This window comes from Phocoena phocoena, chromosome 14, assembly GCF_963924675.1.
Source record: "Phocoena phocoena chromosome 14, mPhoPho1.1, whole genome shotgun sequence".
NCBI lineage: Eukaryota > Metazoa > Chordata > Mammalia > Artiodactyla > Phocoenidae > Phocoena > Phocoena phocoena.
In genome coordinates this window covers 37,224,868-37,251,033 of record NC_089232.1, presented here as the reverse complement: position 1 = coordinate 37,251,033, position 26,166 = coordinate 37,224,868, and the positions used below count along the sequence as shown (strand labels likewise).

At 34.5% G+C, this 26,166-nt stretch overlaps 1 protein-coding gene across 1 annotated transcript in view; it reads right to left on the bottom strand.

Annotated features, from left to right (window-relative positions):
- Positions 1-754: 754 nt before the first annotated feature.
- The window catches only part of WDPCP (WD repeat containing planar cell polarity effector), a 171,062-nt gene continuing 145,650 nt past the window's right edge, over positions 755-26,166 (bottom strand). The window contains exons 14-15 of the mRNA XM_065890819.1: positions 4,320-4,422; positions 755-891 (exon numbers count right to left, since the gene is read on the bottom strand). Of these exons, the coding sequence (XP_065746891.1) occupies positions 755-891; positions 4,320-4,422 (240 nt within the window). The remainder of the gene's footprint in view (positions 892-4,319; positions 4,423-26,166) is intronic.

The window sequence follows — 26,166 nt, the reverse complement described above, 5'->3', positions numbered from 1 at the left end:
GCTGCAACTAAGACCCAGTGCAGCCAAAATAAATAAATATTTAAAAAAACCCAACAACACTATAGAACTTGCTGTTCTTATATGAAATTCAGTTGTTTTTCTTGAAACCCTCCCCAGATTGCTGCATTTGGTTAATTTACAGAAGTCTGATAAAGAGAAAGCAATAAAGGAAACTGAGAAGGAATGACTGGAAAAATGTTAGGAAGAAATCATGCAAGAATGATGTCAGAGAAATCACAAGAAGACCATTTCGACATAGAGGGAGTAGTGAATAACATTTAACTACTGTTGTAAAAGTTATATAAGTTGAGGACTTAAAAATGCCTACTCAGTTTACTGTCATGGTGGGGTAGGGAGAGGGGAGTCACTGTAACATTGTGAAAACTGTTTTGGTGGAATAATTTGATAGCAGCCATATAGGCATGGTTTGAGGAGTGAGTGAATGGGTAGTAGAACAGCTCTGTTTGTTTCCCCAAGGTTCTGTATCCTTTATTTCTCATTCCTTATTTCTTTCCTTGGAAGTCTCTTCAGCTCAAATCCTGATATACGGTGCTGATCCTTCCCTTGTCTTAGATATTCAAATGATTGTGGGACAGCTTGTCCTCTAAGAGCCTTGAATCAGAATACCTGAAAGTAAACCTATTTTCTTTCTTTTAAAGGTGATCTTGCTGGCCTGCAGGATGGAGTCATGTTTGGTTCTTTCCTTTACCTCTGAAGTAGATGTCTATAGGATTATCTGCCTAATACCCTTGTCCTAAAAACTGACCCCCATATCATATCCAATTGTGGGAGCCTTTTTCTTGGAGCTATGTGACCCAGCCCTCTGGCCATAGTTGATGGGAACAACTTGGGTAAGGAAACCAGCTGATTCAAAGTCCTTCTCTGGAAATTCTGGAACAAGAATGAGAATAATTTTTCCCTCTGCATGCCTCAACTAAAGGATGCAAAGTTTGAGTCCTACTGGCAAACTTGCTTACTGCCTTAAAAACTTGAGAAGATGAAAATGGTCTTTGGAGAAAGAAAATATTGAAGAAAGTCCAAACAGCTTTTAAGTTTCTGGTTACAGCTGTCTCAGGTACACCTGTATTCCTATCCTTTGGTACTAGCATATATCCCATGATCCCAATGACATTCCTATTTTTACTTTAGCTCTTTTGAGATGGGTGTCTTTCACTTATCCTCACCCACATAAACTCACCGGTTAAGTCCTATCTACAACCTCTTTGCTCTGTGCAGACTTGACTGGAGAGTTTATTCCGTTATATTTAAAATAACTACTGATAGGGAAGGACTTTTCCCATTTTGTTATTTAATTTCTGTATGTCTTAAAGCCTTTTTCCCCCTTATAGCCTTTTTCCTCCTAATTTCCTCCATTACTGTCTTCTTTTGTGTTTAGTTGATATTTTGTAGTGAAACGTCTGAATTTCCATTGTGTATATTCTATAGTTATTTTCTTTGTAGTTACTATGGGGATTACGTATAACATCCTAAATTATAATAATCTAATTTGAATGGATACCAAGTGTTCCTGTGTGTTCCTGTGCTCCAACTTTATGTTATTGAGGTCATGAATTACATCTTTATATACTGTGTACCTACTAACAGATTTATAATTGTTTTCTATGCATTTGTCTTTTAATTCCTGTTGAAAATAAAAAGTGTAGTAAAATATTATAATAATAATTGTTTTTATATTTGTCCATGTATTAATCTCTATTGGAGATCTTTACATTCTTCATATGGGTTCAGGTTGCTATCTATGATCCTTTCATTTCAACCTGTAGGACTCCCTTTAGCATTACTTTTAGGGAAGGTAATGAACTCCTTCACCTTTTATTTAGCTAGGAATGTCTAAATTTCTGCCTCATTTTTGAAGGAAAGTTTTGCTGGATATAGAATTCTCCATTGACATTCTTTTTTGTTTCAGCCCTTTAAATATGTCATTTTATTGCCTCAGGCCTCCAAGGTTTCTACTAGAAACTTGCTGATAATATTATTGAGGATACCTTGTATATGATAAGTTGCTTTTCTCTTGCTGCTTTCAAGATGCTTTTTTCAAGCTGAAAAGCTTTTGATAGTTTGATTATAATTTGTCCTAGCATGGGTCTCTCTCCTGGCTGATTGTATTTGGAGTTCACTGAGGTTGGATTTGTAGATCCATCTCTTTCCTCAAATTTGGGAAGTTTCCGGTCATTATTTCTTCAAATAGTCTCTCTGTCTCTTTCTCACTTGTCTTTCTGAGACTCCCATAGTTGTTGGTATGCTTGAGAGGGTCCCATAAGTCCTTTAGGCCCATTTCACTTAATCTTTTTTCCTTTTGCTCCTCAGACTCAATGATTCTAAATGTTGTATCTTAACGTTTGCTGATTCGTTTTTTCTGTCTGCTAAATATAAGTGAGAGCCACCCCAGTTTTCTGGAACAAAAGTGGAGTAGAACATTTATCTAAGCTGTTCACCTCTTGATAGTTACTGTTGTTATTAAATGGATCTTTGACAAGAGATAGTAATCAAAGCCATAGGATAAGGCCTGAAAAAAAGCTGAGAAATGGAGAGTAACAGGGTTTCAGTGAAAAAAAGGTATTTACTAGAAATGAGGCAGGGCTCAAAGGGGGAACACCAAACTCTTTGGCTAGGAATTATCAGCTGGCCTAGGTAACCTGATCAAAATATACACAGGGCACAGGATGCATTTTGGTGAATAGTGGAGTTTCTTCATTTTTCTGAAATTTCGTGGTAATCTCTTCATATTCCTTTTCACTCTTAGTAAATTTAAATAGCTTTAAAATGCAAAAATTGCCTCCATTATATCTGAAACCCTGGTGGAAAAGGCAGTGTACATGACAACTAAGGAAAATTCTGATAAAATTTGCTATGAATTAACCTCCTACTGTGTTTCCTAAATGGCAAGAGGGATGGGGATGGAGGATGTTTGTATCCCCATGATGTAACACAGCAATTCCTATTAATATGGTATGATTTCATTATTTAGTTATAAGTGACTTATCACAAATATAAATTGTACCTGCCTCAAAGAATTATGGTGAGGCTTAAATTAGTAAATGTAGTTAACAGAATAGTACATGGCCCACAGTAAGCATTCAGTAAATATTAGCTATTATTGTTTTTACTGGGATGCACATCACTATCCTTAGCAAGTAACAATATACATTGATAGGTCAACTGAAGTTAATCTTATCTAATATTATATTAATATTGAATATCCTTTATCCATTAGGAATGAAGATTTGAAAGTGGTCTATGCATCTTTTGGGTTTGATCAGTTTGGAACTTTTTCAGGGTGGGGGAGGGAGAACAAAATCATCTTTCTGGTAAACAACTGTCAGCTTTGGTATTCAGCTTTAGAGCTACCCTGGTAGTATGGTTTTGAGTCCTTCAGTACCAACTGGGAGACTGGGATCTCTGGTGGTGATGTTAGAGAGAAGCCGACAATTGCTCCTTTTGGCTGCCAACATTACAAAAACAAAGCACAAGATGATCCATCAATGGATAATCAATGTTATAATATTTTCAAGTAACTTATCAAGTGGAAACCTTACTGAAACTTCTTTGTTTTATAGGAGTTCCATGAAGAAATAAATTCCATTACAATTTCTGAGGGTCCTCTGCCTAATTTAGGAATAGGAAATACCAGGAACAATAGAAATTGGGATGTCCAGAGATCAGTACTTTCAGAGTTGGTCACATTAGGATAAATTGAGTTTAGAAAAAGGAAACTCAGGCTGATATTATTATAGTTTTTAAAGACATTTTTCTATATTATAAAGTTTTGAATGGACTTTTAGATTCAATTTAGGCTTTTGATTTATCTTCTTTGGAAGACTCACAGTAAAATGAATCTAGTGGCTTCTAAATTAAAAAAAAAAAAATCACCCATCAAACCTAAATTTCACGTGAAGTACTTTGTCTGATATAGGAGGGAATTCTTCTGAGATGTGACATGTCTATGTATAAAAATAAAGGATTATATATGTTCCTGTGTTGGTTAATTTTAATAATAGCACTAATAATAAACTGTTTTCCTTAAAATCTTATGAAAAGAACAATGACTTTTTAACTTTTTGCTAAGTAGTTATCAATTACTGATTATTAATTTGCATATTAACACAATTCCAAGCTAAATATCCATATTGTACTATTTACCCAGGCTTAATTCTTGTTTTTTCTAAAAAAAGACACTGTCTTCACAAAGAAAATAATTCAAATTAACCAGCCATGCCCTACAAATGTAAATACAAGTGATACTGAATAAGTATTGATTAAAATAAAAAGCACTTTAAAAAAACAGCATTAAATCTTACCAACTCCAGAGGTTATTGATTCTGCATCAATGTCACTAGCTCTCTTTCTTGCCACTTCAGCTAGTGCCAATTCGCCCTTATCTAGTGCAAGGTAATGGATGTCCTTTGGAAATAAAGCAAGATAAAAGATTAATCCAAAATGTATCTTAGTCAAGTTACAAAGGAGATTTTGAAAGAAAGAACTTACTGTTCTTTCAAAACAGTAACAAAAATAGATTACGAAACAGACATGGCTGATGATAAAATACAAAAATTTTGTATTTTAATTTTCTCAGTTTTCTAATACAAGCAAATTTTCTTGAATTGGAAATCATAGCTATAACTAGTGGCAGTTATTTCAATAAATTAAGTCTTTAGGGAAAAAGATAAGCTTTTAAATCCAATGTTTGATGTACTTAGTTTTGTCAGAAAATAAAAACCTTAGTGGCTATTTTCTTTAATGAAATTTTACTATCTGAGGTAGCTTCTTCAAAATTCAGTTCATTATGATAAGCATTTTATAAGGAATACTATTATACAAATTTGTCTCTGATATTTATGTGTCTGGCACATGTTACTTTATTAATATTATTAACACTACTATTATCTTGAACTCATTCAGTCAACAAATAATCAGTGTCTATTAAGTTGTGAAAAGAGAGATCAATTACAATACCATTTCTCAACAAGCTTTCAGCCCAGTAGGGAGAAAGACAACTGTAAACAACAGTTAGTAACATAGTGTAATAGGTTTTATGGCAGAGTTAAGAATGGTGTAGAACCAAAGAGGAGGAACTGATCCTTGATCTGCATCTTGAAGGATAAATAAGAGTTATAGTAGAAGGGAAAATGGAGAAAAGGCAACAGAAAATGAATGATATCTGGTGCACATACATAGAGAAGCTTGAGAAAACACAGTTCTATCAGGCAATGGCAGGTCTTTCAATACGGAAGGAATGTTGGTTGTGTGGGAGAATACAGTGGAAGATAATTCTAAAGAAGTAGACAGAGCCACTAAAAAGGACTTTGAACTCTTTTTGGTACACAGGGTGACTGTTGGAATGAGAATTTTATTGCAATAAAAATGGAAAAAGAACATGAACAACAAGTTTTCAATGATGAAATATAAATGACCTATAATCATGAAAAGGTATTTCACTGTCCTCACGTTCAAAGTTGAAAAAATGTAATTTCAAACTGGACAAATTTTTTAAAGTTAGTACTTACTGGTTGCAAAATTTGGGGGGAAACAGGCACTTATTACATTTACTGGGAATATAGACTTTACAGAGCAGGGGTCAGTAAACTATGGCCTATAAGCCAAATATAGCCTGCCTTTTGTACAGCCCTTGAGTAAAGAATGGTGTTTACCTAGCATAATGCCCTCCAGGTCCATTCATGTTGCTACAAATGGCAAAATTTCACTCTTACTTATGGCTGAGTAGTATTCCATTGTGTGTGTGTGTATGTGTGTGTGTTTTTTATGACCCTTTTTTTTTTTTTTGGCTGTGTTGGGTCTTCGCTGCTGTGCGTGGGCTTTCTCTAGTTGCAGCGAATGGGGGCTACTCTGCGTTGCAGTGCACGGGCTTCTCATTGTGGTGGCTTCTCTTATTGCGGAGCATGGGCTCTAGGTGCACGGGCTTCAGTAGTTGTGGCTCAAGGGCTCTAGAGCACAGTCTCAGTAGTTGTGGCACACGGGCTTAGTTGCTCTGCGGCATGTGGGATCTCCCCGGACCAGGGCTCGAACCCATGTCTCCTGCATTGGCAGGGAGATTCTTAACCACTGGACCACCAGGGAAGCCTGATATGTACCACAGTCTTCCTTATCCACTCATCTGTTGATGGACACTTAGGTTGCTTCCATATCTTGGCAAATGTAAATAATGTTGCTATGAACACTGGGGTGCATGTATCTCTTCGAATTAGTGCTTTTGTGTTTTTCACATATACACTCAGGCGTGGAATTGCTGGGTCATATGGTAGTTCTACTTTTAGTTTTCTGAGAAACCTCCATACTGGCTGCGCCAGTCTACATTCTCACCAACAGTGTATGAAGGTTCCCTTTTTTCTACATCCTCGCCAACATTTGTCATTTATGTTCTCTTTGATGACAGCCATTCTGACAGGTGTGAGGTGATATCTCATTGTGGTTTTGATTTGCATTTCCCTGATGATTAGTGATGATGAGCATCTTTTCATGTGCCTGTTAGCCATCTGCATTTCCTCTTTGGAAAAATGTCTATTCAGTTCTGCCCATTTTGTTAACCAGGTTGTTTGTTTTTTGATGATTAGTTGTATGAACTATTTATATATTTTGGATATTGACCCCTTATCAGTCATATTGTTTGCAAGTATTTTCTCCCATTCAGTAGGTTTTTTGGTTTTGTCATTATGCTAAGTGAAATAAGTCAGACAGAGAAAGACAAGTACTGTATGATATCACTTACATGTGGAATCTAAAAACTACAACGAACTAGTGAATATAACAGAAAAGAAGCAGACTCACAGATATAAAGAGCAAACCAGTGGAGAGGGAAGAAAGGGCATTATAGGCATAAGGGATTAAGAGGTACAAATTATTAGGTATAAGTTAAGCTACAAGGGTATATTGTATAACACAGGGAATACAGCAAATATTTTATAACTATAAATGGAGTATAACCTTTAAAAATTGTGAATTGCTATATTGTACACCTGTACACCTGTATATATAATACTGTACATCATCTATACTTCAATTTTAAAAGAAAATGGTGTTTACATTTTTAAATGGTTGGAAGAACTGTGCTCAACCACTCAACTCTGAATGGCTTTGGAATTACCTTATGCTGAAGACTTGAAAGTGTTTCAATCTGAAACTATTACAAGCAAAACAGTACTTACATGTGAAACTTATATTGTGATAAAGTCATTTCAGTGAGAACTAACATTGTTTGACTTGCAAGTAATAGGCTGTGTTATACACTTCCTGCACTGTCAAAAGTTAAAAAAAGAAGTGAGATCTCCATTCCTATACAAATTCCCAGCAATATATTTCAGTCCACAGCAGCATTTTTCAACCTTGATACAAGTGCAAAGGTAATGTCCATATTCCAAAGTCTACTTAATGTTGCAATTAAGGAACTTTAATAGGAAGTAATTAATTTGCAATGTAGTAACATGTTAAAAGGCAGTCTAGCCTTTAGCTAATAGAATTGTAAAAATGCCTTCTGATCAGTGAATATGTGCAATTAAACCATACACTCATGGATTGATATCAGTATTTGGAAGTACTTATCTACGAGGAAAGAAATTTGCAAAGTTGAAATACATAAAATCTCATCATAGATCAGTATTCACAGATGAACATTTGCAACAGATTTTGTTGTTAAGGAAAACCACCTTTCAACCCTTATTAAGAGAAATGTTATCCCCCCACAAAAGAATTCCATTATTCACATCTGTAGAACTTTATTATGAAAACTGTACTCAATTAATAGATTTTTAATTTTATCAATAAAGATTTGTGGAAATTTGTTTTCTATCATACTCAATTATTACATTTAAAATTTTATCAATAAAAATCTATGGAAATTTGTTTTCTCAAGTACCTAAATAATAACCTCAATTTTTCCTTTTGGCCCACAAGCCTATAATATTTGCTGTTTGGTCCTTTATGGAAAAAGTTTGATGATTCCATATTTTAGTAATACATCAGAATTCAAATTTGCATACATATACTTTTGGAAAATCTTCTTAAGGAAATGATGTGACCAATCTTATGTCCAAGATTGGTGATGACAGCAATACTTTTTTTTTTTTTTTTTTGAGACTATCTTTTTTTTTTTTTTTTGGCTGCAGCATGTGGCATCCTAGTTCCCCAACCAGGGATTGAACCCAGGCCCTTGGCAGTGAAAGCATGCAGTCCTAACCACTGGAACACCAGGGAATTCCTGACAGCAGTACTTAAAACGATAAAAAATCAGAAGCAACTTAAATGTATATCAATTGAAAAAATCATGTTGATTTTCTTTTTTAATCCAAGAGTGGCATGATACTTTCATAATAGATCCTTATATTCAATGAAGAAATTAGCAGTAATTTAAAAATATATATACTCCGGTATTCAGTTTGCTAGTGTTTTATTTAATACTTTTGCATTTATGTTTTTTTTCACTGAGGTATAGTTGCTGTACAGTATTATATAAGTGCATCTGTGTTCTTAAGAAATTCTATCACTTTACTTGCACTTGACTGCTAACAAGCCCTCAACTGGTATTAAAGTTATACTAGTCTTACAAATAAGCTAAGGCAGCTTTTTCTCCTATCTTCTTGTCTCTGGCAAAATTTATGTGTGATTCTTCACTGAAAATAAGCAAAAGATATACAATGCATTTAAGAAGAAATTACCACCCATTACTGAGTGACATAAATGAACACCTGATTAAAATACAGATATACACCTGCTTATGGCTGAAAAGATTATACATCATAAAGATATCAATTCTGACCCCAAATAATCTGTAAAATTCAGTGGAATTCAATCAAAATCCCTTCAATATTTTTCACGGAACTTGACAAGTTGATCTTAAAATTTGTATGTGCAATTAAATGGTCAAGAGTATCTAAGACTTATTCTAGTTAACATTAAGACTATATAATAGCACTAGTATATAGGCATATAAATCAGTGAAAAAGAAAGTTACCCATAAAAAATATCAATTTTTTTGTGAGTTACTAATGTTAGTATTTTATGTTTAACAGTGATGTAAGTGTTGGCTATAAGATCTGTGGTCCACAAATTATTTCTGGAACATACTCTCTCTCTCTCATTCTTAATTCTGTGATTTCTACTCTTAATTTTTTAACTGTTATAGGGAATTTGGGGTCATTAATTTCAAGAAGGTAATAAGGCTTAACAGTTCTTGAGTTGAAATTATATCTGTACCATGAAGGTTTTCATTTCTTAATCTTTCTGTGGACCTTCTCACTATTCATATATATGAATGTAGTTTTTAGTAAAATGCAGTAGAGAGTATATTTCTGTAACTCCATACCTCTCAGTTTGAGACAGTTCATGCATGAATCTTTACAGTGTGATAAAAGACATCTAGTATCTATATCACCCCCCACAATTGGCTATCCTCTGGATACATTTATTTTTTAACTTTTAGATAGTTTTAGTGTTTCAATTTAGTTTAAATGTTGGGTATATACAGTTAAATATGTTCATATACCCCTGGGAAATGGTCATATTCTAAATAAGTCAAGAAAGTAAAAGCCACTTGGCTTTGTATTTCATTTTCATGTCTTTCACTTGATTAGGACAGCACATACAAGAATAGAGGACATGCAGTAAAGCTGGTTGAGACTAAGGCTAAGGTACTGTTAAATGATATTGTATTAAATACACTGCAAGAGACCACTACTGGGAAAGTCATGCCTTTCTCATCTTGACCTTAAATTTAATTAATACTTATTAATCAAAAATTATTCCACAAATAATTATGGAGTGTTTACTACGTGCCAGATGCAGAGGTAAATTTACTACAAAGTTTATAAAGCATAAGCTTCTCTGCCTCTTATTTGTACATATCCTTCCCAGTACCTAATTTTGTACTTGAAATGTTAAATTATTTTTTTTAACTTTCTTTTTTAAATTGAAGTATAGTGGATTTACAATATTATAATATTTTCAGGTGTACAGCATGGTGATTCAGTATTTTTATAGATTATACTCCATTTAAAGTTATTATAAAATAATGGCTATATTTCCCTGTGCTGTACAATATATCCTTGTTGCTTATCTTTTTTATACATAGAGGTTTGTATATCTTAATCCTATACCCCTATCTTGACCCTCCCACCTTTCTGTCTCCCCACTGGTACTATTGGTTTGTTTTCTATATCTGTGAGTCTTATCCTGTTTTGTTATATATATTTGTTTGTTTTATTTTTTAGATTCCATATCTAAGTGATAATATACAGTATTTGTCTTTCTATGACTTATTTTACTAAGCATAATATTCTCTAGGTCAATTAAATTATTTTTCTTCAGAAGTATAAGTTTCAAGCCCCATAAAACATGTATCTACCCCCTGATGCCCATCCATCAAGGTTTTCACATACTAGTGAACTGTGTTACCGTACCATACTTAGATGTTTAGAATCATGTGTCTCGGAGGCACATGGCACAAGGAGACATTGTAAGTTGTACAGTCCTTTTTTGTTTCCTTGGTCTCTTTTTGGAGACTTATTGTGTAAGATTAAAATGGCATGTAATGGGTCTAAAGGGATAACATAGATGACAGTAGATCTGAAAGTGTCATATTGATAAATCCCAACCTTTACTGCCACCCAATCAGGATTACCTAGTTATGAATGGTTTTATTATAAAAGTGTTACTAATGTGGAAGCAAGTTTTCAGAAAAATATTCACAAGAATGAACTATTTAGTTTCTGTCATTCTCAGTGACAATTTTTAATTTACTGTTTGCCAAACTGACTTATATTAGTAACATCTTTTAGCACTATTAAGTGAAATTGGCTTCCACTGAACAAAAGATGACAAACACTGAGTCTTTGGCTATGATCCATGTTTAAATTTTTACATATTCTCTCAGTATCATCTAAGATCTGGAATAAAAGACTTGTTATTCCTGGGAGCTCATTACCTTTCACAGGTGGTATTTAATGTACTACTATAATGAATATGCAGATTTACAACAAAAAGCATTTAAAGCTAAGGAGTCCCTGGTGGTCCAGTGTTAGGACTCGATGCTTTCACTGCTGAGGGCCCGGAATCAGTCTCTGGTTGGGGAACTAAGATTGTGCAAGCCGTGCAGCAAAACCAAAAAAGAAAAAAACTATTCAAAGCTAAAAAAAATCCTGAGTAGATTTTCATCTTGAAATCATACTTTGGACTAGTCACTGACAGATAAGTTTAACTATTATAACGTAATGATGTTGTTATAACCTTTTCTAATTTTTGTTATGCTTCTGGGGATTGATAGGTTTGTATGAGATAACAGAAGCACTTACAAAGACATGCAACAGCTTCTACACATTTAAGACTACCATGTTCTGGCCCTCCCTGCTATAATATTTTACTTAGTTCAAATCAGTTGATAATATAAATTTTAAATTCATTAACTACAAGCTTTGCAGCTTTAAGCCTTGTCCAAAACTGCTTTCAGAACATTTAATTTCATGCTGCTTTATTTCAAGTAAAGTAAAATGTTGATACACTTCTCTTTGTACTTATTTAAAATAACATTTCTTTTCATAGGACAAATCTGGTTAATAAGAAATTTTAAGAATTAGGAATAAAATATTTCTGATAATATTTTAGAAATATCATATTTGTAGATTTGAGGGAAAAGTAACTTTCAAGATAAGGAAGTCTATGAAATAATTTATCTCATAGTTACATTTATATTAATATAAATTTTAGTAATCAGTTCTTAATGTCTACATAAGTATCTACATAAATAATCTTTTTTATATAAGAACAATGAATAATTATTTTAAATGTGAAAATATATGTAAAGAATTTAGATTTTGTTACCAAATGGAGAATTTACTTGGAATGACTTATTTTCATGTTAGAATAAGTTTTTAAGTTTTTAATTCATAAATAAAACCTACTGCTTTTTTTTAGGAGTTATATTTTTGGCTTGTTTGAATTTTGTCCTTGGAGCTACTGGTTTATTTAAATTCATCTATTTTAGTCAATTCAATTTTTTCATTTTATTCACGTTCACTAAGTTTTCATGTTTATTGCGCTGTTGTATATATTATCATACTTTTTAAAAGTCTTCTGATCATTTTATATACTGCTATATAGAATGATCAGAGTTATTCCCAGGATATTATAACAAAATTAAGTTACTATATATAGAAAACCCTAAAGACTCACAAAACTACTGATAAATGAATTCAGCAAGGTAGCAGGATATAAGATTAACATATAGAAATCAGTAGAGTTTCTTTACACTAACAATGAAATATCAGAACAGAATGTAAATAAACAATCCCTTTTAAAATCACATCTAAAAAAAAACAACTTAGGAATAAACCTCACCAAGGAGGTGGAAGACTTACTTATATGCTGAGAACTACAAAACATTAGTAAAGGAAATTGAAGATGATTTAAAGAAATGGAAAGATATGCCATGCTCTAAGATTGGAAGAATTAAAATTGTTAAAATGACTATTCTACCCAAAGCAATCTACAGATTTAATGTAATCCCTATCAAATTACCCATGACATTTATCACAGAACTAGGACAAATAATCCTCAAATTTATATGGAAACATAAAAGACCCAGAATTGCCAAAGCAATCCTGAAGAAAAATAACCCTCCCAGACTTCAGACAATACTACAAAGCTACAGTAATCAAAACAGTGTGATACTGGCACAAAAACAGACATATGAATCAATGGAACAGAATAGAGAGCCCAGAAATAGACCCACACAGCTATGTTCAACTAATCTTCAAGAAAGGAGGCAAGAATATACAAATGGGAAGACATAGTCTCTTCAGCAAGTGGTTCTGGGAAAGTTGGACAGCTGCATGTAAATCAATGAAGTTAGAACACACCCTCACACTATACACAAAAGTAAGTTCAAAGTGGCTTGAAGACTTAAATATAAGACATGACACCATAAAACTCCTAGAAGAGAACATAGGCACAACATTCTCTTAAATAAATCACACCAATGTTTACTTAGGTCAGTCTCCCAAGGCAATAGAAATAAAAGCAAAAATAAACAAATGGGACCTAATCAAACCTCTAAGCTTTTGCACAGCAAAGGAAACCATAAACAGAACAGACAACCTACAGACTGGGAGAAGATATTTGCAAATGATGCAACCGACAAGGGCTTAATTTCCAAAATATATAAACAGCGCATACAACGCAATAACGAAAAAGCAAACAACCCAATCAAAAAATGGGCAGAAGACATAAACATTTCTCTAAGGAAGACATACAGATGGCCAACAGGCACATGAAAAGGTGCTCATCATCGCTGATTATCAGAGAAATGCAAATCGAAACTGCAGTGAGGTACCATCTCACACCAGTCAGAATGGCTATAATTAAAAAGTCTACAAATCATAAATGATGGAGAGGATGGGGAGAAAAGGGAACCCTCTTAACACTGTTGGTAGGAATGTAAATTGGTACAGCCACTATGGAGAACAGTATGGAGGTTCCTTAAAAACACTAAAAATTGAGCTATCATATGATCCAGCAATCCCACTCCTGGGCATATACCCAGACAAAACTATAATTAGGAAATATACATGCACCCCCTATGTTCATAGCAGCACTATTTACAATAGTCAAGATATGGACATAATCTAAATGTCCATCGATAGATGAATGGGTAAAGAAGATGTGATATGTGTATATGTACGTGTATGTGTATATATATATTTATACACACACACACACACACACTGGAATATTACTCAGCCATGAAAAACAATGAAATAATGCCATTTGCAGCAACATGGATGGATCTGGAGATTATCAAACTAAATGAAGTAAGTCAGAGAGAGAAAGACAAATACCATATGATACCACTTTATGTGGAATCTAAAATATAACACAAAAGAACAAATCTATGAAACAGAAACAGACTTACAGACATAGAGAACAGAACTGCGGTTGCCAAGGGGTGGGGGGGAGGAAAGGATTGAGAGTGTGAGATTAGCAAATTCAAACTATTATATATAGGATGGATAAAGAACAAGGTCCTACTGTATAGCACAGGGAACTATATTCAATATCTTGTGATAAACCATAATGGAAAAGAATATGAATAAGAATATATGTATAACTGAATCACTTTGCTGTACAGCAGAAATTAACACAACATTGTAAATCAACTATGCTTCAATAAAATTTAAAAAAAACAAAAAACCATCAAGTTTCCAAACAATGTTTTAATATGCTACTAAAACACTAAAACAGAAGTTTTATTTAAAAACAGGGATATAGATGAATATATATGCATCTTTAGTTTTATATATATATATATACTATATATTTTATATATATATATATTATATATAGTATATATATATATACTATAAATGAAGGATAAAACCAAAAGTGATGACCTCACTTTTGGTGAGAAGGACTAAGAAGATGTGACACTAACCAGGAGAAAAAATGGTCACTTGAAACAGACCCAAAAGAACTAATGGTTTACAGGAAACACAGGAGACAGAGGAACATATTAATAAGCACTCCAAAGATATGAGGTTGGCACATGTCAAAATATAAGAAACTCTATAGGGCAAATGGTTCAGTTTATTCAACAGCAAAACTGCAAAACAAGTGGGGAAAAGAGAGAAAGCCGGAACTCAGATTAGAATAAACCACTGAGGGACTTCACTGGTGGCGCAGTGGTTAAGAATCCGCCTTCTAGTGCAGGGTACATGGGTTCAATTCCTGGTCCGGGAAGATCCCACATGCGGTGGAGCAGCTAAGCCCATGTGTCACAACTACTGAAGCCTGCGGGCCTAGAGCCCGTGCTCCGCAACAAGAGAAGCCACCGCAACGAGAAACCCATGCACCACAACGAAGAGTAGCCCCAGCTCACCGCAACTGGAGAAAGCCCACGCGCAGTAACAAAGACCCAACACGGCCAAAAATATATATAAATAAATAAATAAAATTTTAAATAAATACAAAAAAGAAAAAAAATAGACTTTAAACCACTGAGACACATCAACCAAATGTAACGTTGGACCTGGTTGATCCTGAGATACAACTACCTTTTAGATTTTTTAAAATAAATACTTCTGGAGATAACAGAGAAATCTGAACATCAATTGGATTTGATGATATTAAGAAACTAAGGGGAGAGACTTCCCTGGTGGTCCAGTGGTTAAGAATCTGCCCTGCAATGCAGTGGATGCCAGTTCCATCCCTGGTTGGGGAACTAGGATCCCACATGCCACAGGGCAGCTAAGCCTGCGCGCCACAACTAGAGAGCCTGCATGCTGCAACGAGAGAGCCGACGCACTCTGGAGCTCGCACACCACAACTACAGAGCCCACTCACTCTGGAGCCCATGAGCCATAACTACTAAGCCTGCGTGCCACAACTAGAGAGAAGCCTGTGTACCGCAACAAAAGATCCCGCGTGCTGCACCTAAGACCTGATGCAGCCAATAAATAAATAAGAAACTAAGAGGAATTTCTTTAGATTTAATAATAGTATTGTGATGATGTTTCTTTAAAAAAACCAACAGAACTTCTCTTTCAGCGATATATAATGAAGCATTTAAAGTAAAATAATACGTTGCTTCAAAATAATCCAAAATGGGATGTAGGGTGGTTGGAAATATAAATGAAAACTGTTTGGTCATGTATAGGTACTTGTTGAAGTTAGGTGATTGGTATATGGCAGTTCATTATTTTATTCCCTCTGTTTTTTATCCATGATAAAAATAAATTGAAAACAAAATTAATAGTATCCTCCCTTTAAAAACAAATTTCCTTTGCCGTAATTATGTCCTTTTCAATCCTAGTTTGTGTGTGTGTGTTTGTCTTCTTTTTCTATGCCTTGATGATATTTTTCTAAACTATTATCTTACAGGTCTTTTCTAGAAAATGGCTTTGATTTTATTGAGAAACTCTACTTTAAAAAATTTAATTCTTTTATCTTCATTAATTTCATTTCTCTACATTCTTTGGATTTGTCTTTGTTCTCTTGAGATGAAAGCACAGGTCATTTATTTTCAATCTTTTTAAAAAAATAATAAATTTAAGGCTATGAAATTTCTTCTGAGTATTACTGCTTTGGCTGCAAGCCACAGACCTTGAAATTTTCATTGTCATTAAGTTATAAGTTTATAATTTCCACTTTGAGATCACCTTTAGCCAAAGAGTTATTAATAAGTATGTTGTTAAATTTGGGGGCACATGTTATTTTTTATCAGGGTGATCTTTTTTTTAAAAAATTTAATTAATTTATTTTTGGCTGCATTGGGTCTTCACTGCTGTGCACGGGCCTTCTCTAGTTGTGGTGAACGGGGGCTACTCTTTGTTGTGGTGCACAGGCTTCTCATTGCAGTAGCTTCTCTTGTTGTGGAGCATGGGCTCTAGGCACGTGGGCTCAGTAGCTGTGACTTGTAGGCTCTAGAGTGCAGGCCCAGTAGTTGTGGCGCACAGGCTTAGTTGCTCTGTGGCATGTGGGATCTTCCCGGACCAGGGCACGAACCCGTGTCCCCTGCATCGGCAGGCGGACTGTCAACCACTGCGCCACCAGGGAAGTCCTGGGGTGATCTTTTTGTAGTTAATTTTTACTTTTACTGCACAGAAGTCACTGAATATGGTTTCTGTGGTAGAAATATTTGGAATATGTTGATATTTCCTTGGTGGCTTAGATATGATTATTTTAAATGACTTTATTAATAATATGCATTCTTTAATATGTTTAATAATGTTTATTAAACGTATCTTCATTAGGTCAAGTTTTCTAATTATGTTATTAAAATCCTTAATATCCTTACTGTCTTTTTCCTTCTCAGTGTATGGTTTTCAGAGAAGGGTGTGCTAACATCCTGCACTTTGTGGATTTTTCAACTTTTCCTTGAAGGTTTTTTTTTTTTTTAAGAATATATTTTGGAGCTCTGTAGTTAAATGAATAGTGCTATCTCTATTTGATGGGTTATTTCTATGATTATCAACTATGTTATTATAAAGGATCTCTCTGTATTAGTTATCAATTGCTGCACAACAAATTACCCCCAAAGTTAGTAGCTCAAAACAATAAACATCAATTATACCATAATTTCTGAGGGTCAGGAATCCAAGAAGACTTAACTGGGCAATTTGGACTCAGGGTCTCTCATGAGGTTGCAGTCAAGATGTTGGCCAGAGGGGCAGTCATCTGAAAGTTTGTGTATGAAGGCCCTGCTTCTAGATGGCTCATTCACATGGCTGGCAAATGCAGTTCCTTACTGGCCATTCATCAGACGCATCTGTATCTCACTGCATACAGATGCAGGCCTCTCCATAGGGCCTCTCCATAGGGCTGCTTGAATGTCCTCATGACATGGCAGCTGGCTTCCCCCAGAGCAAGTGATCAGAGAGAAAGGGGCAAAAAGGAAGCCACAACACATTTTATTACCTAGTTTCAGAAGTCACACTTCATAGCTGAAGTTAGTTACTACGTCCAGATCACATTCAAGGGCATGAGAGGATAAGGCACCACCTTTCGAAAAGAGGAGTATCTGGGGCTTCCCTGGTGGCGCAGTGGTTGAGAGTCTGCCTGCTGATGCAGGGGACACGGGTTCGAGCCCTGGTCTGGGAGGATCCCACATGCTGTGGAGTGGCTGGGCCCGTGAGCCACAGCTACTGAGCCTGTGCGTCTGGAGCCTGTGCTCCGCAACAAGAGGCCGCAATAGTGAGTGGCCCCCGCTCGCCGCAACTGGAGAAAGCCCTTACACAGAAACGAAGACCCAACACAGCCAAAAATAAATAAATTAATTAAAAAAAAAAAGTATCAAAGAATTTGAGCACATGCTTTAAAAGTACCTCACCTTCTTTTTCCCTTTTAATACTTTTGTCTTCAGATATTTTCTTCTGACAGTTGGTTTTGGAAGCATTTATTATATATATTTTTCCATTTGAACCATGTTATTTTGGGTTTGGAATGTTTTATATATGCAGCACATACCTGGATATTTAAAAATCCAATGTTGTGGTCTCTGATTTTCAGTAGGTGAATTTAATTCATTGACATTATAATTACTGATGCTTAGACATTCTTGCCAGCTTATTTTTTACTTTCTATTTGCCATACCCTTATTTATTTCCTTTTGATTATTTCCTATTTGTTCTGTAATAATTTATCAAGTCTTCTTTTCTGTGTTTTTATTTACTGATTCTAAAGTTACGCCATTTGTATTGGTCTGTTAGGGCTGCCATAAGAAAATACCAAAGGCTGGGCACATTAAACAAGAGAAATACTATTTTCTCACAGTTCAGGAGGCTGGAAGTTCAAGATGAAGCTGCTGACAGGTTTGGTTTCTCCTGAGGCCTCTCTCATTGGCTTGCAGGTGACCACCTTCTTGCTGGATTTGCCTCTGTGCACATGCATCCCTGTTGTCTCTTCCTCTTCTTACAAATACACCAGTCATATTGGATTAGGGCTCCACCTCCACGACCTCACTTAACCTTAACTGTATCTTTAAAGGCCTCACTTCCAAATACAGTCACATTAGGGGTTACAGCTTCAACATATCAATTTGGAAAGACAGGGGGACACAATTCAGTTCATAAAATCACCCTTCATATTTTTCTGGTGAATATTCTTAAATTCTTAACATACTCACATCACCTTATTTTTCTAACAATACCTGGGGTTTATCAGTATTTACTTACTTTGACTTCTCCACTCACCCACCTTGCTACAACCTGATTATTCACCCTTGCTATCCCAGGAACATTTTTCTGATTCCTAGTATCCCCTTTCCCAGGGCATGGAGAACTTTTGGTGCTTCTTTCAACTTTGGGAGCCATCTTATCTGGACATTTAGGTTTCTGCTTTCTTTTTTCAATCTTATTTTGTGTGTTTTACAATTTTCAGTGGATTCCTCACAGCTTCCGGTCTCTTATGTATTCTTGATTTGAATTCCAGTTATAAATTTTAACCACACACACATATGTTCCATCATTTATAGAGATGTGGCACAGGAGGGAGAAGTTGATGTATACACTCAATCCAGTGTCTTAAAACAGAAGAGGTACATTTCATTTATAGAGTAATTCTTCAGAGTAGAGACTTCTGACTGGGAAAATTTAAACTTGGAAATCCAAGACAGGTTTGAGTCAATAGAGGTCAGAAAATGCTATATTCATAATATTGTATATAATTATAATGTATATAGTAAATGTCAATTCTTGCTTCAGAAGTTTGCAGGTATAAAACTCTTCTAAATAAAAACAGTGCCAAAGAAGCTATTTTATGTCAACTTGATCACTAATTAAGTGCCTAGGAGTGGCAGATGTAAGCTACGCTATAGAAATAATGCCAACGGAAGACAAACTACGCAATAGTATCATGCCAAGGGAAGGCACAGATGGCTGGAGAGCAGCAGCTATAGGTCTTTTTATAGCATTATCAAATAGCACACTTGACATTCCAACTGGTCCTGTGCCAATGGCCAAGGTAATTAGGGATGTCAACATGAGAAAGTTCAGAAGGCACAGTCATCCTCATGCCATCCATATGGGGCCAGAGAAGCAATCTTGGGTAGTAAATGACTGTCTTTTATGCCACAGTAATAATTAAGCTGGAGAGGTCACTTGAATTTTGAAAAGCAGAATAAGGTCCCAAAGACACAGAATTAAAAGTATTTCTGTGACCAACAAAAATAGACTTCAAAACCACACAGCTTCTACTTAGAGAAACAATGTCTAGAGCTGTGACAATAGTGAAAATTTAAAATATTCTCAGTTTAGAAAAGTTTCAAGTACAGTACAAAGATCTTTTTTTTCTGAATTATTGGAGAGTAAGTTGCCAACACACTCTTGAATACATTAGTGTTTAATTTCCTATGAATTTAGATATTCTCCTACATAACCACAATCAAATCATGAAATTAACATAGATAACGTTACTCCCACTTAATCACTGAAATTTCACCAATTGTTCCAGTAACAATTCACAGCACACAGCACACAGATCCGTTTCTTGATAGATTTAGTTGGTATGTATCTTTAGTCTCCTTATTTAGTATAAAATAGTTCTTCAGTCTTTTCACTGATGTGAACTTGGAATTTTTGAAGAGTATAGGCTAGTTATTAGAATGTCCCTTAATTTGGGTTCAATTGGTATTTCCTCATGATTAGATCCAGATTTTGCACTTTTTTTTGCAGGAAAGCCACAGAAGGGCTGTTGTGTTCTTATAACAATATATAAGGTAGCAAATTATTTTTATTTGCTCCATTTTGATCATTTGATTAACATGGTGTCTACCAGCCTTCTCCACTGTAAAGTAACTTTTTCCTTTTGTAAATAATACATATTTTGTGGGGAAATATTTTGAGTCTATGTAAATAATATCCTGTATCTCATGAAACTTTCTCTCACAGTTACAGCATTCATTAATGACTGTTGCCTTATTCAACTATTACTATGATGTTTGCCAAATTGTGATTTTCTTTTCATTTTATCATTCCTTTTATATTTATTAAATGGCTTTCTTTATTTGTGTACTTACTTGTATCAGTATGGAGTCAGGGTGCCTCATTTTATGTAATGGATTACAGGTATACTCTGGAGATATTGTGGGTTCAGCTCCAGACCACTGCAATAAAGTGAATATTACAATAAAGCAAGTCACAAGAATGTTTTGGTTTCCTACTGCATATAAAATTTATGTTTACACCATACTGTAGTCTATTGAGTGTGCAGTAGCATTAGGTCTTAAAAAACATTGTACATACCTTAATTTTAAAATGCCTTACTGCTAAAAAAGAAAATGCTAACCATCATCTGAGTCTTCAGTGAGTTGTGGTAGTAACATCAAAAATTACTGTTCACATATCACCGTAACAAATATAATAATAATGAAAAAGTTTGAAACATTGCAAGAATTACCAAAATGTGACACAAAGCCATGAAATGAGCAAATGCTGTTGGAAAAATGGTGTGTGTGATAGACTTGCCTGAGGTAGGGTTGCAACAAACTTTTAATTTGTAAAAAATGCAGTATCTGTAAAGCACAATAAAGTGGAGGTGCAATATAATGAGGTACGCCTGTATAATCATCCCATACATTTTGATATGTTCATTAAAATTCAATTAAAAATATTTCCAAGTTTCTCTTGTGATTTCTTTGATCCATGAGACTTTCAGAGAAGCGCTGTTTAATATGCAAATAGTTGGGAACTGTAAATATATGAATGTTATTGACTTGTAATTTAATTCCTTTGGTGTCATATTTCAGTCTACTAAAGTGTATTGTGCCTTATTTTATGGACCAGCAGATAGTCTGTTTAGTGACTATTCCACATACATTTGAAAAGAACGTGCATTCTAAAGTTGTTGGATGTGTGGATTCAAAAACTGTCAGGTTTAAGTTGGTTAAAAGGTTCACTAATCTTTATGGATTTTTTTTTTTTTTTTTTTTTTACTACTTGTTCTGTGAATTACTGCATTTGTCTATTTCTCTTTTTTGCTGTCAGCTTTTGCTTCACATATTTGAAACTCAGTTATTTTGTACATAAACATTTAGAATTATGTCTTTCTGCTGAACTTTCATTATCACAAGTGTCCTTCTTTGTCTCTAGTAATACTTCCTTTGTCCTGAAGTCTAATTTGTCTGATACCTTACTGTTTGCATGGTACATCTTTTTAATTTCAATTTATTGTGTCATAATAACTGAAGTGTTTCTCTTATACACAGAATATAATTAGGTCTTGCTTTTTATCCAGTTACACAATCTTGGACTAAAAAAAAATTTCAATCTCTGCTTTTTAATTGTAGTGTGCAGTTAATTTGAATTTAATGTAATTATAAATGTTTGGGTTTAAGTATACCATCTTGCTTATTTGTTTTCTGTTTGTTCTCCTGTACTCCCCTCTTTTGGGTTGAGTATTTTTTATGTATTTTTAAATTTCCTCTATTGACTTTTTAAAGTTGCATATCTATTTAAATTTTTAAGAAAATCCTTTCGGCACTACAATATGCAATCTTAATCTATCACAGTCTACTTAGAATTAATATTATACCACTTCAGGTAAAAGGTACGAACGTTACAGCAGTATAATTTCATTTATCCCAAACCCCCGTGATGTTAGTGTCATTCATTTCATATCTACATAGGTTATAAACACCACAATGTATTGTTGGTATTTTCCTCTAAACAGTTATCTTTTAAAGAAATTTTGGCATGAGGAAAAAATACTTTTATTATTAATCCACGTTTACCATTTCCAGAGCTCTTTATTCTTTTATGTATATCCACATTTGGCATCATATTTGTTCTGCCTGAAGAATATCCTTTAATTCTTCTTATGGTGCAGGTCTGTTTGTGCTGAGTTGTCTCAGCTTTCATTTATTCAAAAGTGTCTTTATTTCATTCTCATTTTATGGTAATTTTCACTAGATATAAAATTTTGTGTTGAGAGTTTTGAATTTTTCAGTACATTAAAGATGTTGTTCCATTATCTTTTGGTATCATTGCTTCTGATGAGAAGTCAGCGATAATTCCTATTAGTTGCTCATCATTTTATGTAATTTTTTTTTTCTGGGTATTTTAAAGACTTTTCTCTTCATCATTGGTTTCAATAGTCTGGATATGCTGTGCCAAGATGTTGTGTGCCTGGGTAAAGCTTTCTTCTATCTAGAGTTCACTGAGCTTCTTGGATCTGTAGACTGATGTTTTCCACCAATTACATGTACTTTAGAGCACTTGACTTTGTCTCACATGTTAGTTCTTGTTCATTTTTTGCAATATTTTTTTCTTTTATTCAAATTAGATGATCTCTATTGAACTATCCTCAAAGTCACTAATCCTTTATTATACAGTGTCTATTATTTTTCTAAGTAGAATTTTTGATTTCAGATTTCATATTTTTCATCTCTAGAATTCTTCCCCCCATGGTTTTTAATAGTTTCTATGTCTCTGCTAAGAATCCCTATATATTCAGTCATTATGTTCTTCTTTTCTTTTAAAATCCTTGAACATATTTATAATAGCTGCTCCAAAGTGTTTGTCTGCTCATTTCAACATCTGGGTCATCTCAGCGTCTGTTACTATTAGCTTCTCTTTCTCTTCATAATACATCACATTTCCCTGCTTCTTCACACACCTAGTAATGTGCGACATTGTTTATGCTCGACATTGTGGATGTCACATTTCAGGGAGTTTGGATTATATTGTCCTTCTTTAAAGGATACTGAGTTTTGTACTGGCAAGGCACTAAATATGCGGTAGATTCTTTTGATCCTGTCAAATTGGTTTTATGATATTTAAAGGCAGATCTATTTCAGTTTTGTAAATAGTCTTAGTATGTGGTCCTTATTCTTACAGCATGGCATTTCTGAGGTTTCATATAAATGCTCAGTGAGGTTGCTTCACTTTGGCTGAACCAGAATTAAAGCATGTCTCAGCACTCTGCAGCCTCTCCATTCACTCTCATTGTCACAGCAGAGGCTCTTTGATAGGCCTTGTCTACTTGCAGCCTACTCTCCCATCAAGGACCCAAAGGGAACCACCATGAAGACTTCTGGGTCCCCACTCTTCACAGATTCTTCACAGAATCTTCACAGATTCTCCCTTTCTGGTATCTTGCCCCACAAACTTTAGACCCCTCATCATCCCTGAATTCTGAACTCTTATCTCTGGCTCTTCAGCTGAGTGATATCACTGGTCTCTGCTCTGGAAGTTGTATACAGGGCTCATCTGTGTATTCTCCATTTTTTGAGGAATCATGGTCCTGCTGTCCTTATTGTCCACTGCCTAAATACAGTTGTCTCATATATTTTGTCCAGTTTCACAGTAGGAGGGCAAGTCTGAAAACCAATGTCTCCATTGGCTGGAAGTGGAAGATTCCCCCTTCCCTTACCTCACCAGTAATATTTTAAAACAGTTGAGCCAATATTAATTATATCATGATTTCTCTTTGTTTGGGTTTTAGTAAGAAATAGCCTTGAACTATAGGGACCAATGAGAAGCTGATGCTTTTCTAAAGGACAAGAGATTGGGGATGGACACAAAAAGTGTTACACCTGTCCAGTTCACATGACACTCTACGATACAACTCTTCTTTGTGTCTCCCAAGATGCAGATGGGTTCTCAAAGAGTAGATTCATAGTTCTGGAAGATCTATCAATATGATGACTAGCATAAACCACATCTACCTGAAAGAAAATCATGCCTAAACATGTGAAAATGTTCTTACCTGGAGACATGAATGAGAAAATAGGGAAATAGGCAATTGGTGCTACTTTTCTGTGATCCTTTTCATATTCACTGCACACAACAGATGCTTCCCTTTTACTACAGACAAACTTTAAGAGCACTTAATTTGGATGAATCATCTCCCCAATAAGCTGGGGTTCTGTAAATCGTTCAAGCAAGATCAGATTGTCATGTAGATTGTCATTCTACAATAAGCAGTCTTGCTGAAATCTTTGTGCATTTTCATAAAAAATAAAAGGGAAACAATAGCTTTCTTAGACTTAGTTATGGGTAGTTATCAAGTCACAAATTGCTAACTTTTGGAGAACTTCCAAATCTTTTGTTTATATAAGCAGTTTGGTATAATTGGAAATGACATGGAGTTTATAGAGTCAAACACATCTGAGTTTGAATCATGATTTTCCGTTTTCCTTATCAGTTTTGTCAACTATAAAATAGGTATAATAATTCTATTAGTTAGGATTATTATGAAAATTAAATAAGATAACATGTAAAGCCTCTGGCATAATGCCTGGCACTTTGCAGATGATTAAGAAAAGTTAACTTCTTTAATTTTTTGAGCTGTAATGATTTTGTTCCTGATAATCATAAAGCACTTGCATGCCCTCAAGCAAGACAGACTATAAATTTAAGCAGGCATAATCACAAATATCTCCTACTGTTATCAAAGGAGAGACTTGCATTATTAATCCTACAAGATTAAAACAATTCTTGAACTTGAAGAGCTGTAAATTTTTTTTTTACTTTCTTGAAAATGAGTTAAAATAGGAAAAAATTAGGTTCTTCTCTTTAGTTCTTTTACTTTAATTGAGTGATAAACCCTAGTATGCAGTATTTTATAAAATTTCATTTGATCCATTTGGGGCATAAAATTGATGACATGTTATGCTTAAAAGTAGAATTTGTCACATTTAAGGCTCTTAGTGATTAATAGTTCAAACATAATAGCACACTGCAGGGAGTTATACAGAATTGGAAAGCAGCTAGTGCCAAGTTTAACACTTCACTCACCTTCCAAAAATATACTGCAGAACTTCTGATTCCAGTTATCCAGATAAGGATATAAAAGAGAATATTCTTACTGAGAATGACTAGAACAGCTGGATAAAATAATTTCTAAAATTCTGTTTGAAGACACTGGAGACCTACCAAGACAGTGAGTATCTGAAAGACCCAAGTTCCTAGACAAAAGCAAAGCCCAGAAAGGTATAAGCCTGATGTTTGGTGCTGCTTTTGCTTTCAAAGCATTTGCCAATTTGTAATTGGTGGCCAAGAGCCTGAGAAACTGCACAGAAAGTAGTGTTTGAAAAGTTGAGAAACTGCACAGAGCTTTAGGTAGAGTTTCAGGTACTGGGCTAAAAGTACAAAGTTATACTTCAGAGATTGCTGAGGCAGAGCTTTCAGCTGGGACTCCTGAAGGGCTACATTCTTGGTAAGTATAAAGTGGAAATAAACCACCTCTCAGACTGAAATTCAGCTTCAAATAAACTCAACTCCAGAATAGATTAAAATGTTGTTTAACCTTTACCCTAATTATTTGCCAGAAACAAAAATAAATTCTTTCTGGAGGAAAATAACATCATATACAGCCTCAAATTATGACTAAATTTTAAATATCTTATGTCCAAAATGCAATTTAAAAAAGGAAAGAGATAAGACTAAATGACCCCCAAACAACAGAAACAATAAAAAGGCCTACCAAAAAGACATTAGTCAAGAGGAAAAAAATACGCTAATGAAAGAGAAGAATGGAATATAGTTAATACTAAGAAGGCCAAGGATGGTTAAAGGACATAGAATAAGTCAGACATACAGAAAAGAAACAGTTTTACTCTTATTTATATTATACTTCAATTAAATGTTCCAATTAAAAGACAAAGCTTGTGAGAGTTGATTATAAATATCCAACTCTATATTGCTTACAAGA